Source organism: Peromyscus leucopus, chromosome 3 (genome assembly GCF_004664715.2).
Source record: "Peromyscus leucopus breed LL Stock chromosome 3, UCI_PerLeu_2.1, whole genome shotgun sequence".
In the NCBI taxonomy this organism is placed as follows: domain Eukaryota; kingdom Metazoa; phylum Chordata; class Mammalia; order Rodentia; family Cricetidae; genus Peromyscus; species Peromyscus leucopus.
Genome location: NC_051065.1, coordinates 72313671 through 72329029, shown reverse-complemented (window position 1 = coordinate 72329029; position 15359 = coordinate 72313671). Strand labels below are relative to the sequence as shown.

Here is a 15359-nt window from a genome sequence, read left to right as displayed (position 1 = left end):
AGTGGGCAAACCCGGCACCTAGCACAACTCCAAGGGGAAAGCATATCTGGTCTGGTCGGGACAGAAGCTTCTCTTCTTTTCTGGAGCAGATCAGGCAGGGGGCTGAGGGACCAAGCTTTTGCTGGCTTCCTGGTCTTTATTTTCTGCCAAGGACATCTCTTTCTTTTCCTCTGCTGTCCCAGAAAAGAATTTGACTGTTCTATAATTTCCCACATAAAATCCCTCAAGATTTGTTAACACTTGTGTTCAGTTTCCAGCAGGGATACCTGGGTCCTGGCACCTTTGTACCTGGGCACAGTGGTTCCTCGGGACATATTAGCTCTCCAGGCACAGTGGTTCCCCCCAGAGGGACCTCCCCCCTCTACTGTCTTTCCCCCTGCACAGGCATGACTGTGGTGTCTGTCCTCAGAAGCAGACTCAGGTGCCTCCCACCACCACTTACACTATTGTGTTTTCCTTCAGGCCAGACACCTACCCTCAGCCCTTACTACAACTGTCTTCTGGCTCCATTGTTTAACTAGCAACCCCCCCCCCCAACCCCGAGGGTGGAGGCTCTCTATCAAAAAAAAAAAAAACAAAAACCGTGTTCACCCTTTGCAAGCCAGAGCTTTGCAAAGCACCCCACCCCCTAAGCCGGAAACAAGGCTGCTTCTTCCAGCTTGCTGTTGACCCTCCGTGTGGATGTTTACTGCTGACATGTGCTCCGTCTCCTCTTGCAGGACACGGAAAGAGGACGGATTTCAAAGCAGCCGTTGTTTATAGCTGTTTCAGTTCCCTTTGCTTCAGGCTCTTAGAACTGGAAAATAGCTAATCAGGAGTAGTGCAGAAAACTGATTTCAGCTGTTTCCTTTACAGTTTACACTATTCGTTTCCTTTTGTGACTGCATTCTTCTCTCCAGCTTGCCAGATGGGGGTTTGCAACAAGAAGGTTGCTTTGGAACCAGTAAATGGGCTACCGGGGCTTTAAAGAGCCGATCTTTCTTCTCCCTTCGAAAGCCCCGCCCCCACCCCAATCACGTCCCGCCCCTGAAAATGGAGTTCTATTTTTCTGTGAACAGTGCCTGGCCTGGAAGGAATGGCCTCCTAAAGAGCCATTTAGCATTCGTGTTCCTGCTGGCTTTCTTTGTGTGCAGAGAGAAACTTTTTCACTCACGTGCAGACACACACTGTAAAGCATGCTGCTGAGCCAAGGCGCCTCCCGGCTTAGAAACACGTGAATGAAATGTAGCCAGCTTCCTCATTGTGACGTGGATTTCTTGTCTGGTGCTGCTGTCCTCTGGTCTCCCTTGATCGCTGGCAGACACAACCCCTGGCCTCCCAGAGCTCATGGCCTGGTAGAGCTCCTGAAGTTACCTTCTTGGAGCTGAATGGAGATGGCACAAGGCTGCTCTCACCTCCTGACAGCCTGGAAGTCAAAAGTGAGGAAGAGGAAGAAGCCACGGCAAATCACACCCTGTCAAAAAGTGACATACTTCTTTCCCCTCCTCCTCAAGTTTCTCTCTCCCAATGGCCCATCAAGCTGTGAATCCACTTGTGGATGAATCTGTTCCAAAAGTTGGGGCCCTTGTGAATCAGGCACCGCCCTGAAGTCCCATCTCTGTGCCTTTGGGCTAAGCCTTCGACACTGGAGCTCTGGCAAACCTTTCAGGTTCAAACCATTCGTGAGGAGCTCCCCTGCCCTGAGTCTTGAGCCCACTAAACGTCTCTTGAGTTCCTATTGCTTCTGCTCAACCGGAACTGACCGGATTTTCTTAGGGCCACTGGCTCTGTTGCACATCATTCCATCACCTTCTCTGCCCTACTGGCACCAGAGGACCTTTCAAAAAGGCATCTGAGGAGTGGTACTCTCCCAGCCACTCCTTCTTTCAATAATGTATCGTTCTGTGACCAAGTAGCCTTTCTCTAAAATTCTGTTTATCAGTGATATCTAATAGAGTCACCCGATGATAAAAGATTTCTGTGCCAGGTAACATTCGTACCTAAATAAATCACACACACACACACACACACACACACATTTATTTATCATACACACCGACATTATGCTAAGCTTTGAAATACATGCAGACATGAGTCCTGATTTTATTTTAAGCAGAACCTCGCTGTGTCATTGGAATAGTGCTTGGTTTAAGGACGGTTAAATGGGCAAGGAGTGTGTGGTTCTGGGTACTGAAGTTACCATTTTCCTAATTTACTGCTGTGTAAGAACCACTTACCAAAGACTCTGAAACAACAGGCAGTCCATGGAAAGACCTCAACTGTGAGATTCAAAGAGTAATAACTTCTTTCAGCAAGTTTTTGCTTTAGAAACCTCAGCTACGCTGGCGCTTTCCAGACTGAAGTAACACGGGAGATTATCTCCTTTAATTTAGGTTACCAGATACAGCACAAAATGCCCAGTTAAACTGGAAAGTCAGATAAACAATGAACATTTCTTTATATATAAGTATCTTTCAAAAGTGGAGAGTATTAAAAAAAGACAGCTGCCGGGCGGTGGTGGCGCACGCCTTTAATCCCAGCACTCGGGAGGCAGAGGCTGGCGGATCTCCGTGAGTTCGAGGCCAGCCTGGGCTACCAAGTGAGTTCCAGGAAAGGCGCAAAGCTACACAGAGAAACCCTGTCTCGAAAAACCAAAAAAAAAAAAAAAAAAAAAGACAGCCAACACAGACCTCTGGCTTACACACACACACACACACACACACACACACACACACACACACACACACGAGTATATTCTAGACATACTTGAACTAAAGCATTATTTATTATTTATCTGAACTTGGATTTTAATTGGACACCTTGAATTTTTTATTTGTTAAACCTATCAGCCCTAACAACGCCCCATCAAATACCAAGGAAGTAAGCTGTAAGTTAGAGCAGGTAACTTGAAATGTACTGTAGTAAATGAGTCCAAGCAGCAGGAAGAGGGAAGGGAAGTGGATTTTAGCCTGAAAGTTCCTGAGGGGAGGGTGGAGAATGAACTCCTATTTTTACCCTTGTTCTAAAGCCAGTTTACTGCCAGCCCTAACGGGGAAACTATCAAAACGCAGTCTCCCAAATTTAGTTCCCCAAAGTCACTATAAATAACAAATAGAGCACGCACCAAAACACCCCCGCGGTGCTTCACTGTGGATTTTTACGGAGCCTTTGAAAATTAGGTCTAGCAGGGATCACGGTGGTCATAAGGACTGAGTTTTTCTCTCTGTAACCTTTGAACTCTCTCCCACTCCTGGCTTTTCTGAGCCTCCTTGCCTTTCATCTTCCCTGGAGGGGTCATAGCTTTTAGTCCCTCAGCTGGAAGCTGGGACCAAAGCCCTGCCTGGCTTCTCAGGCCTTGCAGTTCAGGTCAAGACATTCCTAGAGTGCCTGAGCTTCATTTTTCATGGTTTTTTTTTTTTTTTTTTTTTTTTTTTTTTGGTTTCCTTTTTGGAAAGACTTTGGTCAAGACATTTACAAATCAGCTAGTCTTTTCTTCCTTATTGCGAGACACCCCCCCATCAGCTTGTTTTAAGCTCTCTCAGCATAGCTCACTCAAGTGGCCATGGGATTCTGGTTGCTTTTTTCCCCTTCATCCCTCCTTCTCTCTCTTTTTTTCACAGCTTTGGGGTTCTTATTAAAACACTGACGTTCTGGGAACTCCTTTAGAAAGAGTTCGGGTCCCCCACCATGGTTTGTTGATAAGAAGCTAAACTTTCTATTTCCTTTCCACAAATCTGACCTAGTGGCTAAACAATACGTGGAAGCTGGCATCGTGGACACAAGAACCTCTCGGCAGTTAGACGACCCAGAGTGGCAATCCCAGGTGTAGAGCTTGCCAGTGTTGATGTCCGGTGTCTAGACTTCCTAGGATGGCACTGGCAATATCAGCCTCCCTATTTGTTTTGCCTAGCCACCCATGTAGAATGCAGTATTACCCACTCTGGGGGACTAAAACCATGCACCAGAGGAGTGCACAGCCCAGTGCCAGCTCCTTCCAAACAGGGTGCATGCTCCCAGCTGGTGAGGCATGGTAGCCAAGCGCCTGCCTTACTTTTCCACTCAATCTCGATGTCCTTTCTCCCACAGTGCACTGATTCAGTTTTTCAAGTTGTTCCCTGAGTATGCGAAGAATTCGTTTTATGTCACTGGGGAGGTGAGTTGACATCTTATTTTCTTGTGTGCCTCCAATATTACAAAGACTGGACTATATGATGACAGTTTCAGCAAATATCTTCGAGTGTGTGTGTGTGTGTGTGTGTGTGTGTGTGTGTGTGTGTGTGTGTGTGTATTAGTGTTGATCCAGTCCACCGTCACAATTTCCCGAGTATCCCCCAAGCATCCTCGGTAACAATGTTTTGATCCAGGGATCAGTGAAGGTTCACATATTGGGATGAGTGCAGCAGCTTACCATGTTCCAGTCTTCTTCCCCTTTTTGTTATTGTCACAAATATCAATGATTTTAAGGGAGGGGCCAGGTGCCTGTCGTACATTCCATATTGGGAACATGTTTTATTCTCTCCTCAGTATTCAGATTAAGTGAGGATTCCACTTGGATAAGCCTGTGTGCTTCCTAGGCATTCCACCAGGAACCACACCATGGCAGTTGGCCCCTGGGGTGATGTTGTGTGATATTTTGCTTGTGTTCTGACAAATAAAGCTAACTTGAAAGATCAGAAAAGCAGGGCAGCAGCCACTAGAGGCTTCTTACCTCTATAAATCCTCATACCGAATTGGGGGTGGGGCAAGATCCTGTCTCCACCCACCTTATATCCCTGTCTCCACCTCCTGATTATGCTGGGATACAAGGCATGAGCCTCCCAAATGCTGGGATACAAGGCATGAGATTCCCCAGTGCTGGAATCAAAGGCTTGAGCCTCCCAAGTGCTGGGATTAAAGGTGTGTGCCACCACTGCCTGGCATTTGTGTTTAATCTAGTGGCTTGTTCTGTTCTCTTATCTTCAGGCAAACTTTATTAGGGTACGCAACATATCGCCACAAGCCACATTTGCCCCTGAAGTACCCTGTGCATGCCTTTCCCGGGTCCTGGAATCAGTCATTTTTCTAGGGACTCTGGCTCCTTCCAGTGGAGAGCGGCACTGAAAAGCCAAGGCTGGGGCACTAAGTGTACTGCTCCTTGTTGGTAGGATGGCCGCTCCTTTGGACCTTGTGACTCTGGCTGAGTCCTGTAACTCTGATTCCCACCACCGGCATCTCCAATGCTTTTCTCCTCGGATGTCTGTGTGCACCTTCTCCCACACGGAGGAGCAAGGCTTCCAGCAGCACCTCATTCTCCTCCTCTGTGCAGTCCCACTTTGCACCCTGAATGACTTTAGAATGACTCTGTCTTCACCGAAGCCAACAAAAGGCTTCCATGTTTCTTTCACCAGGATGTAGTCTCCCACTCCCTGCTGCTCTGTCTCTGGAGCTTTTCTCTTGTCTCGGTTCATTCTCAGGCAAGTGTTTTTCATATTAAACAGCCCGTGTATCCCACCCTGGTGCATATCTAATGAACCAGGCAAGTCTCTCCATGTTCCTGCATCTCCGAGGGTTTCTTTAGGTCCCATCCATAACTTGGGCTAGAGGGATAGAATAAAGAACAGTGACCAAGGCCTACTCTGTTGCTCTGGGGGGGGGGGGAGGATCATGCTGGGGCCGTCATTCTCTGAGCAATAAGGCTTAACTACAGAATGAGTGGTCTTCACAGAGAGGTCAAGGGATGGTGCCAGAGGAAGGCCAGCAAGGATGACAGGCAAGTGGTCCACAGATGTGCATATTAAGGGACTGAAAGAGAGAAACAGACTAAATTCCTGGGGAATCGCAAGCATGGCGCCAGGAATTCGAGCCTGTCGTCCTTTTCTAAGTGGCCAGAGAGAACGGTTTAGCAATCAATACTAAGTTTGGTTTTATTTTCAATACTCAGATGCTCATTATCAAATCACATTTACTTTCTCTATCAGTAATATTTCCCACCGTCCTTTACCTTTTGAGCATTTTCAGAGGCAAGCTGGAAAAGGAGCAGGAGGTGACACCCTTGTCATTTTCCGAGTTCCCCTGGAAGTCACACGTTTTCCTCTTCCGGCAGGAGACTGGTCTGCTCAGTGTGTAATTCCTTGTCTAACAAATAATGTGGCGATGTTGCTAACCATGATGCTCAGCAAAGCTGCCAAGAGCTGGAGGGAATTTTTGACTTGCCTGTTTTATTTGTGCCTTGTGGTTTTATGCATATCATCTCCAAATGTGTGTGGGAAAAGAAAAAAATTGTATTCTCTGCTGCCAGGATGAATACTCTTAGAGAAACCTGTGCCTTCTGTGATAAAGGAAGATGAGCAGGAGGGCAAGAAGGGCTTGGGGGCAGTAACCATGTGCCCTTAGCTTCAGAAGAGCACAGTGGTCTGCCCATGGGTGGCCAACTTTCTGGCATTGTGACACTATGCTATTCCCAAAGTTCAAAGTTCACAGTTGAGAATTAAGCAACTAGCCTACAGGAAAAAAACAAAAAACAAAACAAAACAAAACATGAAACCTCATATGTTAAGTATGTTTGTGATTTTGCGTTTGGCTACATGCAGCCCTAAGTCTACAAGATGAGCCTGCCTACTCTAGAAATCACATTCCTTTGTAGAAAGAAGAATGCTGAGTAGCAGTGCCCTCTTCTCCGGTCTCACACGTTCTGTTTTGTTTGTCTTCTAAGACCACGAGGGAGAACAGGGTTCTGGGTTGATAACTGGAGAGCTGGAACAGAGTAGAGGAGTTCTGGGTTGATAATTGGAGAGCTGGGTCTCAATGGATGGCTCCAGGCAAGTCCTTAACCTCGCTGAGTCTTTGTTTTTACCAATCGCCGAGGTTGGTTAGTTTTGAAATCAGTTCCCATGGCTGTTTTGCTGTATTATTACAAGTTCAGTGGCAGTCACTCAGATTCACTCTCACAGCATCTCCACGTTCCTTCGGTTTGGACATAATACCAACCCTCCCTGCCTCTCTCCAACCCTACACCCAACTGTTACGGGAAAGCCCTTCCTGTTCTGAATGTCCATTTGTTCTTCTTAGGGAGTCACAAGAAGTAATACCACCGAATTGCAGACTCAATCTTGAAAAATAATGGATAAACTCAAGAAACGTTTTTTCTGCTTTTCAGTGCACATGCATGTGGTAGAGCACCCTTTACGTTTGTGTGCTGGGAATGAAAGCAGCCTGCGCAAACGGGGCTGTGGTGGCTGTTCTGAGCCAGGGCATTCGTCTAAGAGAGTCTGGAAATGCTAATAGGACCTACTACATAGTACTAGTTGACTGTGTAACTATATAATCCTCCTTAGATATGTCAAATAGTGACTGACTGCAGTGAGCATCCGGCACATGATGCCTCCATTAGGGCTCAAAGCATATGGCCCAAGGCGTATAGAGCAGGCCAGAAGTGTTCACAGCAGCTCTGCTTGCTCACTGTACATTTATAGCATTGCCTCTTCTATTCTGTTGAGTCTTTTTGGCTGTGTGTGTGTGTGTGTGTGTGTGTGTCTCCCCGGAGATCTAACCCAAGGCTTTGAGCATGATAAGCCACCCTCTCCCACTGTGCTCCACTCCAAGTCAAATGCATTTTTAAAAAGCGTTTGTTTTACCTAAAAGATGAAGGAGCCTTGAAGCTGATATTAGAAGTTCGAATGATTTGCTTTATACACATCAGCATGTGTGAGGACCCACCCACAGCCCACTGGCAGATCATCCAGGGAGAGCAGCGTAGGTCCGCTGTGGGTGTGAAGGACAAGGGAGAAGCCTCTTCTCTCTTTCTTCTCTTCATCTATGCCCAGCACACCAACTGGAATTAATTTTCTCTAAAGAGAGACAAATGTGTCTGTAAATCACCCTCCTTGAGGCAGGAAAAAAATATACTTCAAAAAGAAACAAGCTGTGTTTAATTCCCGTGATTAACTTTCTTTCTAAGTGTTAGCCTCCCCGAGCCAGTAACTATTAGTGAGAAAGCTCTTGTGCTAGAGGCATCTATGCACTGTAGAGCTCTTTCCAGCTTCCACAGGATGGCCTTGAAGTTAAAGAAGACAGCTCTAACTGGAAGACAGGCAGGTGGCAGGGTGAAAAGGGATTGCCCATTGTTGGAGCATGGGGCTGTACGTACCAGCACAGGTAACCACTCAAAGCTGTGGGTGGTTTTAGAAATGAGGATGCTTCCCAAATGGCAAGGCATATGCTTAAAACTGGACATCTCTTCCCCATAGCAGAAAAGGTTTGTGGTCGTAGACGAACTGGGGACCAAATACAGGCATGAACCTTGAATCTACTTTTATGTTAGTTAATCAGTTCAACAAAGGTACTTTATCTTCATCTGCATGAGAAAAACTCCTATTGGGAGCATGTTGCCATCATTACAATCCGGTGGGCTGAGGGGGCAGCCCAGCACACGAGAGCCATGCTTGTATCATTTTTTTTCTTACGCAGTGTTAAGCGCTTGCTAAATGTATGTATGATACAGGGTGGCTTCATGAGAGGTTGCTATTAGTTACAATAAATGGATCAGTCGTATTTCTCCTCAGCTACTTTCCATCTCCCTGTCCTGGTCCCTCTCTCCTGCCCAGATCCCTGGAGACTCTCCCATCTACCATCCTCTCTCTGCTCAGTCTCCCACGCTCACTCAGTCTTCTCTCCTGGGCAATCTCATGCTCAGGTTTATTTCTCCACTCTTCTTCCCTATCCAGCTGCATGGTCTGGTTCTCCTTCTCTATTCTGACTTACCAGTTCGTGGCTCAATAAAAAGATGAGATAAACTCCACCCAGTGTATTTTTCTCTTAACATAGCTATGTTTGAATTAAGACAAGTGCCAACCCATGGAAGGATATTTCTAATAGGCAACTCACAAGCAATGACAGGCAAGTGATGGGGTGACGTGGGAGATGAAGTGGGAGAACCATGCTAGCCACAGGCCAAGAATCATTCTGTGTCGGCCTCCAGCAGCCTTGTTACTCCAGCCTTGGAGTCGTGGAATTGAGGGGCTAGAAGACAGGCTGAAGGACATCATGTTCAGGGGTTTGATCAGTGATCTTGCATAAGAACATTTGCTCACACTAGAACACACAGCAGCCATGAGCCCTTGCTGAGTGCTGTCCAGTCCATTGCTTCACTTAATCCCAACAGCCTCCTTATTATTATCCCAATCTTAAAGAAACTGAGACTTAGGCTAAATACGCTTCCCCGAGGTCACCCAGCCAGAGAGGGGGAAAGCCAAAACTGGAACCTAATGATGAGACTCCAGGACAAAAGATCGAAATGCTGACATCAGCTGTGGGTGATATAGCCTTGCATGGGGAGGTGCTCTCTGGAAACCAAATCATCTTCAGGAACTCTCTTCTCCCTCTTCTCCTGGAAGGGAGTCTGACACCCCCACTCTTATTTCCTGCATCTGTCTAGGGTTATAACTCTACAAGTGGGAAGAGGCTCCCCAGCTCTTCGGATGTCTGTCTTTCTGGCCAAAACCTAGTTTTAATCACAAAGCCTTGGCTTTGATCATAAAGTTTTATAGAGCAAATGGAAGTTTCAAGTGATATAAGGGCTGGAAGTCCTTGGAATGCAATTATTTCTCGGCCATGGAACTTGCTGAATTTTATTAGATAGCATTCAAGCTGGTTTAACTCTTCAGTCCATGACAAACGTCTATTTTCAATTACATCCATCTGCACTTGCCAACATTTTCTTTTAGAATTGAAAACGGATTTGTGACTGTTTAATGAGTTTAATATTATAAAAATGAAGGTTTAAGCTGTAACCTGAAGAACTGAACGAGGGCATATGGAAATGTTTACAAGTTGGGCCTCTGGCTTTCAGAGAATATATCCAAATCAAATCAGTACATATTTACTGATTCTCAAGTTGCATGGAGAAGAATGTGAGTACATAGACAGAAGTCATAAGCTTTGTCTAAAGTGAACTATCCTGGTGGATCATACAGTACAGTCTAGACACAACATTGGGACCTAGTTAGAGATGTCCAGGGTGGGGACAGGCAATTCTAAGGTAAATCACTTAAGCAGCTTCAACTTTCTAAATTTTATCTACAGAGCACAAAGGCCTTGGTTTGTGCCTGTGGCCCGGCTCGCTCATACTTATTATTTACAAGTCAAATTAACTGGAGTCTCCATTTCAAACAAAGGAGTTTATTCATCTGCTTCAGTCAGCTGGCAGCAAGCTGGCTTTCCCAGTCAGCTCTGAGGTGAGAATAGGATGAGGAGAGGATGCATCTCATGTCGCTGTACCTGTCCCTGGCGGGCGATGTTTTCAAAGACACACCCTCAGTATTAAAGCTGAATTATCCATCATTTAGAAGTCAGCATATCCCTTTGTGTGGGTTGGTGTGCCTGGAAGTTGGCGGCAGATCAAAATGTTCTCGCTCCGTGTCTATGCCTGCAGCTCCTGCAGCTTCCTTTGCAAGCTCATATTCAAGAGAAATGGGCGGCTGATAATATCATGCTCTTGTTAAAAGCTCCCCTTTTAATTGCAGCGGTGTGGTCTCAAAGTTAGATGACGCATGGTCTAGAAATGTCTAGGAAGCTGTGGAGATTACCACAACTCTACTGTTATGCTGGCCTTCCTTGCCTCTTTTCCAAACTGACCATTTGAAGTCACACTTCTCTCTGCAGAGAAAAGAATGGTGCGGAGTGTCTTAGTTAGGGTTCCGATTGCTACGAAGAGACAACATGACCACACAGCTCTTATAAAGGAAAACATTTCATTGTGGTGACTTGATTACAGTTCAAAGGTTCAGTCCCTTATTGATATGGTGGGAAGCAAGGCAGCATGCAGATAGACATGGTGTTGGAGAAGGAGCTAACCAGCAGGCAACAAGACGTCGTCTGAGACACTGCATGTGGCTTTAGTACATATGAGACCTCAAAGCCCACTTCTACAGCGGCTCATTTCTTTCAAACAGGCCACACCCACTTCAACAAAGCCACACCTAATAGTACCACTCCCTTTAGGGGCCAGGGCCGTTTTCTTTCAAACCACCACCATATTGAGCTAAAGTGAGAACCCCCCAACCCCAAGGCTAGATGAAGTCAGGGTTGCATTGGCTCCATCTTGATTGGGCTATTCCATTAGATTTAAGTTTTCATTGATTGATTGATTGATTTGCCATTTTTGTGGCTTTCTTTGCGTTTTCAGTGTGTATGTAGAACTCTGTCCATGGCGTTGAAGATTTCCTGCTCTTTTAGTCTATTCTCCTACGTGCAGGCGGCTGCTCCAAAGCCTGTGCCTGCGAAGAGCTTTGCCCTGGGGCATGTGTAACTCTTGCTAGACGTGCAGCTACCATTGCTCCCTTCTGGAGACACAGAGTTCCCTCAGCTCAGCTGTGGTGAATTCTTCAAAGGGGTGGGCATCTTGGCCAGCTGAGTGACTTGACTGGGGAGATGGGTGGGTGCTCAGGAGGACCCTCAGGGCACTCAATTCACTGCTGCTGAGGTTGCAAATTCCATGGCCTTTTCTGCCAGGTAGAAGTGAGGACTGTGTCCAACTCTGAACGAGGGATCTAAGTCCGGGGCAGCTGTCTCTCTTTGAAAAGCCATTGCTTATCATCGCTGATAAAGCTATGAATGTTTTACCCCCAAATTTATGCCTAGAAACAAGGCAGCGAGTGAATATAATTGCACTGTTTTTTTTTTTTTTTTTTTTTTTTTTTTAATTTAAGCTGTACTTCACAAATGTGGGTGAATGTGGCTTAAACACTAGAATCCATGGGTACATGTAGCATTTATATAAAGGGGTGTTGCTTCCCATGTAATGTTATTGTCAGCCCCACCCCCTCTTTGAAGGAGCTAACCGAAGCTTGGTTTTAGCTATGAAATCTTTTCCCTTCCTTTAAAGTACCTGGATGGCAGGGACACAGTAAGTCAGCTGTGATGCTCTTGAAACATACAAGAAGGGAGAGATTCAGATGGAATACACAATTAAGTTGATTCTCATTGGACACTTACACATCTGGGTAATTAGGCAAGTACTACATCCTCTGCAGACTGTTTTACAAGTACAGTAAGCTCTTGACATGATTTCCACGAAGCTGTCCCCCACACCATGTAAGTATTCACAGGGATGGCAGACCAAGAGTCAAAACTACATTCAGCTATGCTCTTGAGACCCTTCTCTCATGGGCAAAATAAAGGACTGGGAGCTGAACTCTGCCACGCTTCTGATACAGGAGAAGAATCCGAGCTCTATTGCTTCTTTGAGCTTCAGCAGATGAAGCAAACGGAAACAAACACAGCCCAAAGTCCCCGATTCTTCTTGCTGGAGGTGACTGGGATTACAGTCACCACGGGGAAAGTGAGCTAAACACGTACAGTGCTGGAATTGGCAGCTTGCAGCGCCTTTAAATATCAGCGAGGAATCCCAAGGCGAGACTGGGATCCAGATGTGTTGATTACTAACCTCTCCTGAGCTGCTGTGTGAGACGTATATGCTTATCTGGCTGAGTTCCTTGTTCAAAGGTCACTGCCAAATGCTAACACAATGTGTCTGTTCCCGCCAGCAGCACTTTCCCCTCTCCCCGTTAGAATGGCTTTGATGTTGCTCTGAGCTTTTATAAGGCCAGTGTTGAATCCGGGGGTGGAAGGTTACTATTAATTTGCAGACTTCAGGGCCTTTGTTGGCCTGCTGGTGGTCACACTGAGGAGCACCATTGGGAGGTCAGAGAAGGCTCAGGACTGGAATTCTGGCTGTGGTCATTACTGTCCTCATTAAGGGAATAACTCAGAACCAAAGGAGCAAGTGTTCTTATGTTTAGGTCCAAAGTAATGACACAGGCAGCCATAGTCGGATTCTAAGGCAGATACTCCCCCCAAACATGAAGTTTTACTCTTTTTAAGATATATACAGAAGGAGTGGGGAGGTAAAACAGAAAATACTTGATTTGTTAACCTGTTCTCTTCCAAAGTGTTTATGATAGTCAGTGCATTAGTTAAGCAGAGAAATAAATGACTCCAGAATAAGAAGTCTGCTTTTGAAAACACAAAGAAATATATCGCAGCAAGGAATGCAAAAAATAATGGAAATTTCGCTATAACGTGTCGATTCCCCATAAAATAATCCTGTAATTGTCTACTGTGTGACAGCCTGAGTCACTCAGCCAATGGAATGATTAATGAACAAGACAATGAAGAATTTGTCACACTGACACAAAGCAAGGAAGTGTGTGATAGTCATTAGAAACAAAGAATGAGATAAACATCCTCACCGCCAGGACAGCGGATGTGGGATGAATATTGAAGAATATGGTGGTTATAGAATTATCCATCTCGTTGTCCTGTTTGTCATGAGTGTCCTGCTTAGTAAGCATGGGGTAGATAAAAACAGGTCCCAGCATGGGACCCGAGAGCCACAGGACACTCTGTGACCACTGACTGAAATGTGATTTGCTAGAGAGAGTGAGAGTTGTGGAAGCAGCCATGCCTGGGGAGAACTCCAGCTATGCATGCCATTAACATGCACAGACCTCATTTCACTGTTGCAAAATGTAAGAAAATGAAGTGTATTGTGCATGGGCTCGTATTAGGATGAGTGGAATGGCTTGGTTCATGGACGAGGCTCCAATTCTGGAATGGGTATTACAATGCAGGGTCCTTTTTCATTTCTTACCTAGCTATGTCTCACATGTAATGACTGGGAGGAAGGGTCCACACACTGGATGTTTTAGGCTAAGTTTACCACCACTGACTACATAGCTATGTAAAGGACGTGGCCTTCCGTCTCAGAAAGGGTACGTTTCATTTACCAAAAGTAACAAGAAGACAACCCAGGAGATACTATCACTCAGTACATTTCTGTACCAATTTCTTTGGATAAAAATAATTAGAGGTAATATGAGATCAGTCACTCATGTGTCAAGTGTGTTTGCGTGGGCCTGGTTTGCCCTGGTCATTGTGCACATCATGGGACTATCGTTCATGAATCATATGTTTGCTCTGGTGGGTGGGAGACGGGGTTTCCATGATGTTCTTTAGAAGTAACTATGGCCCTTCTAAGGACATTTTTGTGTTTTATTCCTTTTTGTGTCTCCCCAAGTATCTAGCACAATGACCTTGACCCAGAAGCCCTTGTTGACTGAAGTCTGGGTGACACATTTACCAGCAAAGCCATTGCTCAGGAAAATGTATTATCTTACAGACATTTGATAAACCTTCACTTATTTCCACTAGCAAGATCATATTGCACAGTTATGCAGCAAACCAAACTTCAGACATATAATCCCATCTTTATACTGCCACAAGGAAACCGAAACAGACTCCTAAGAATGAATGCTGGAAGTGTTTTGATTCACTGCTTTACCTAAGTAACTGCTCTTGCACAAGAGGGCTGGCTGTGCAAACAAGATCTCGGATAAGTTATGTGAATTACCTGCTTTTATCAGCTTGGTAAAAGGGAGTTTAAACTTTTGGAGTAGATCGGACCATGTGTGACTCTTACCACTTAACCTCTCCAAGTCCTGTGTCTTAGCTTGAAGGGAGGACAGTGGTGTGTGCAACCTGTGACTGGGATTATGATGTAGATCAATTAGAGCAGCCAGATGTTCCAAGCCCGTGAAGAGCCTTGGGAATGTCATAGAAGGTCTGTGGACTCACAGATACCCGTCTAAGGCCTCTAGTCTACCTGTGCATTGCCCTTTTCCAGATGCACATGGACTCATTAGTTTCACCGCTATTTATTGGACGCTAGCAGCATCAGGCAGCATGAACAAAAATAAGCACAGTAGATGCTACGCTTATGTTCAGGCATCTTCGAGGATGGGGGCAAGCATGATGATGTAAGCTGATGAGCAGCTAAGTGTTTGTTGAGGAAGGGTGAGGATTAAGTGGGAAAGCAAAGGATATAAAACAAGAAAACAGGACTATTAAATTTTTGGTGAGAGGCCAGAGAAGACATTGCTCAGGCAGCCTGACTTAAAAAAAAAAAAAAAAAAATGAGAGCATGAACCACCCAGATACGTGGGAGAGAGCATTCCAGGTGCAAAGAGAGATGAGCACAAAGGCCCTGGTGCACATGGGGAGCATTCGGGCCCCCAGTGGGGCTAGAAAGGATTGAGTAAGAAGGTAGCATGGGGTGAGGCCGGGGAAAGGAGAGGCTCACATTAGACCTTCTGTCTCAAACACAGCCCGCTGCTTTGATTCCGGTACACAGCCACAGAAAGATTTAAGCAGAGGGGTCGCATGGGCTGGCTTGTGCTTTAGCTGTACCACTGTCTAGAAAATAAAGTGGCTGGGGCTAAGGGCCAAAGAAGACCACTCTGGAAGCTGCTGCAGTCACCAAGGCTGCAGATAGTGTGATGGTGACCTGGAGTAGGGCAAGGAACCAGACATGGAAGAAGACACTGTATTCCAGGTGCATTTGATAG

At 45.8% G+C, this 15359-nt stretch overlaps 1 protein-coding gene across 1 annotated transcript in view; it reads left to right on the top strand.

The window, feature by feature from the left end:
- Nucleotides 1-15359, top strand: part of Cpvl (carboxypeptidase vitellogenic like) — a 107515-nt gene that overhangs the window by 28740 nt on the left and 63416 nt on the right. The window contains exon 7 of the mRNA XM_028864211.2: nucleotides 4066-4132. Within this exon, the coding sequence (XP_028720044.2) occupies nucleotides 4066-4132 (67 nt within the window). The remainder of the gene's footprint in view (nucleotides 1-4065; nucleotides 4133-15359) is intronic.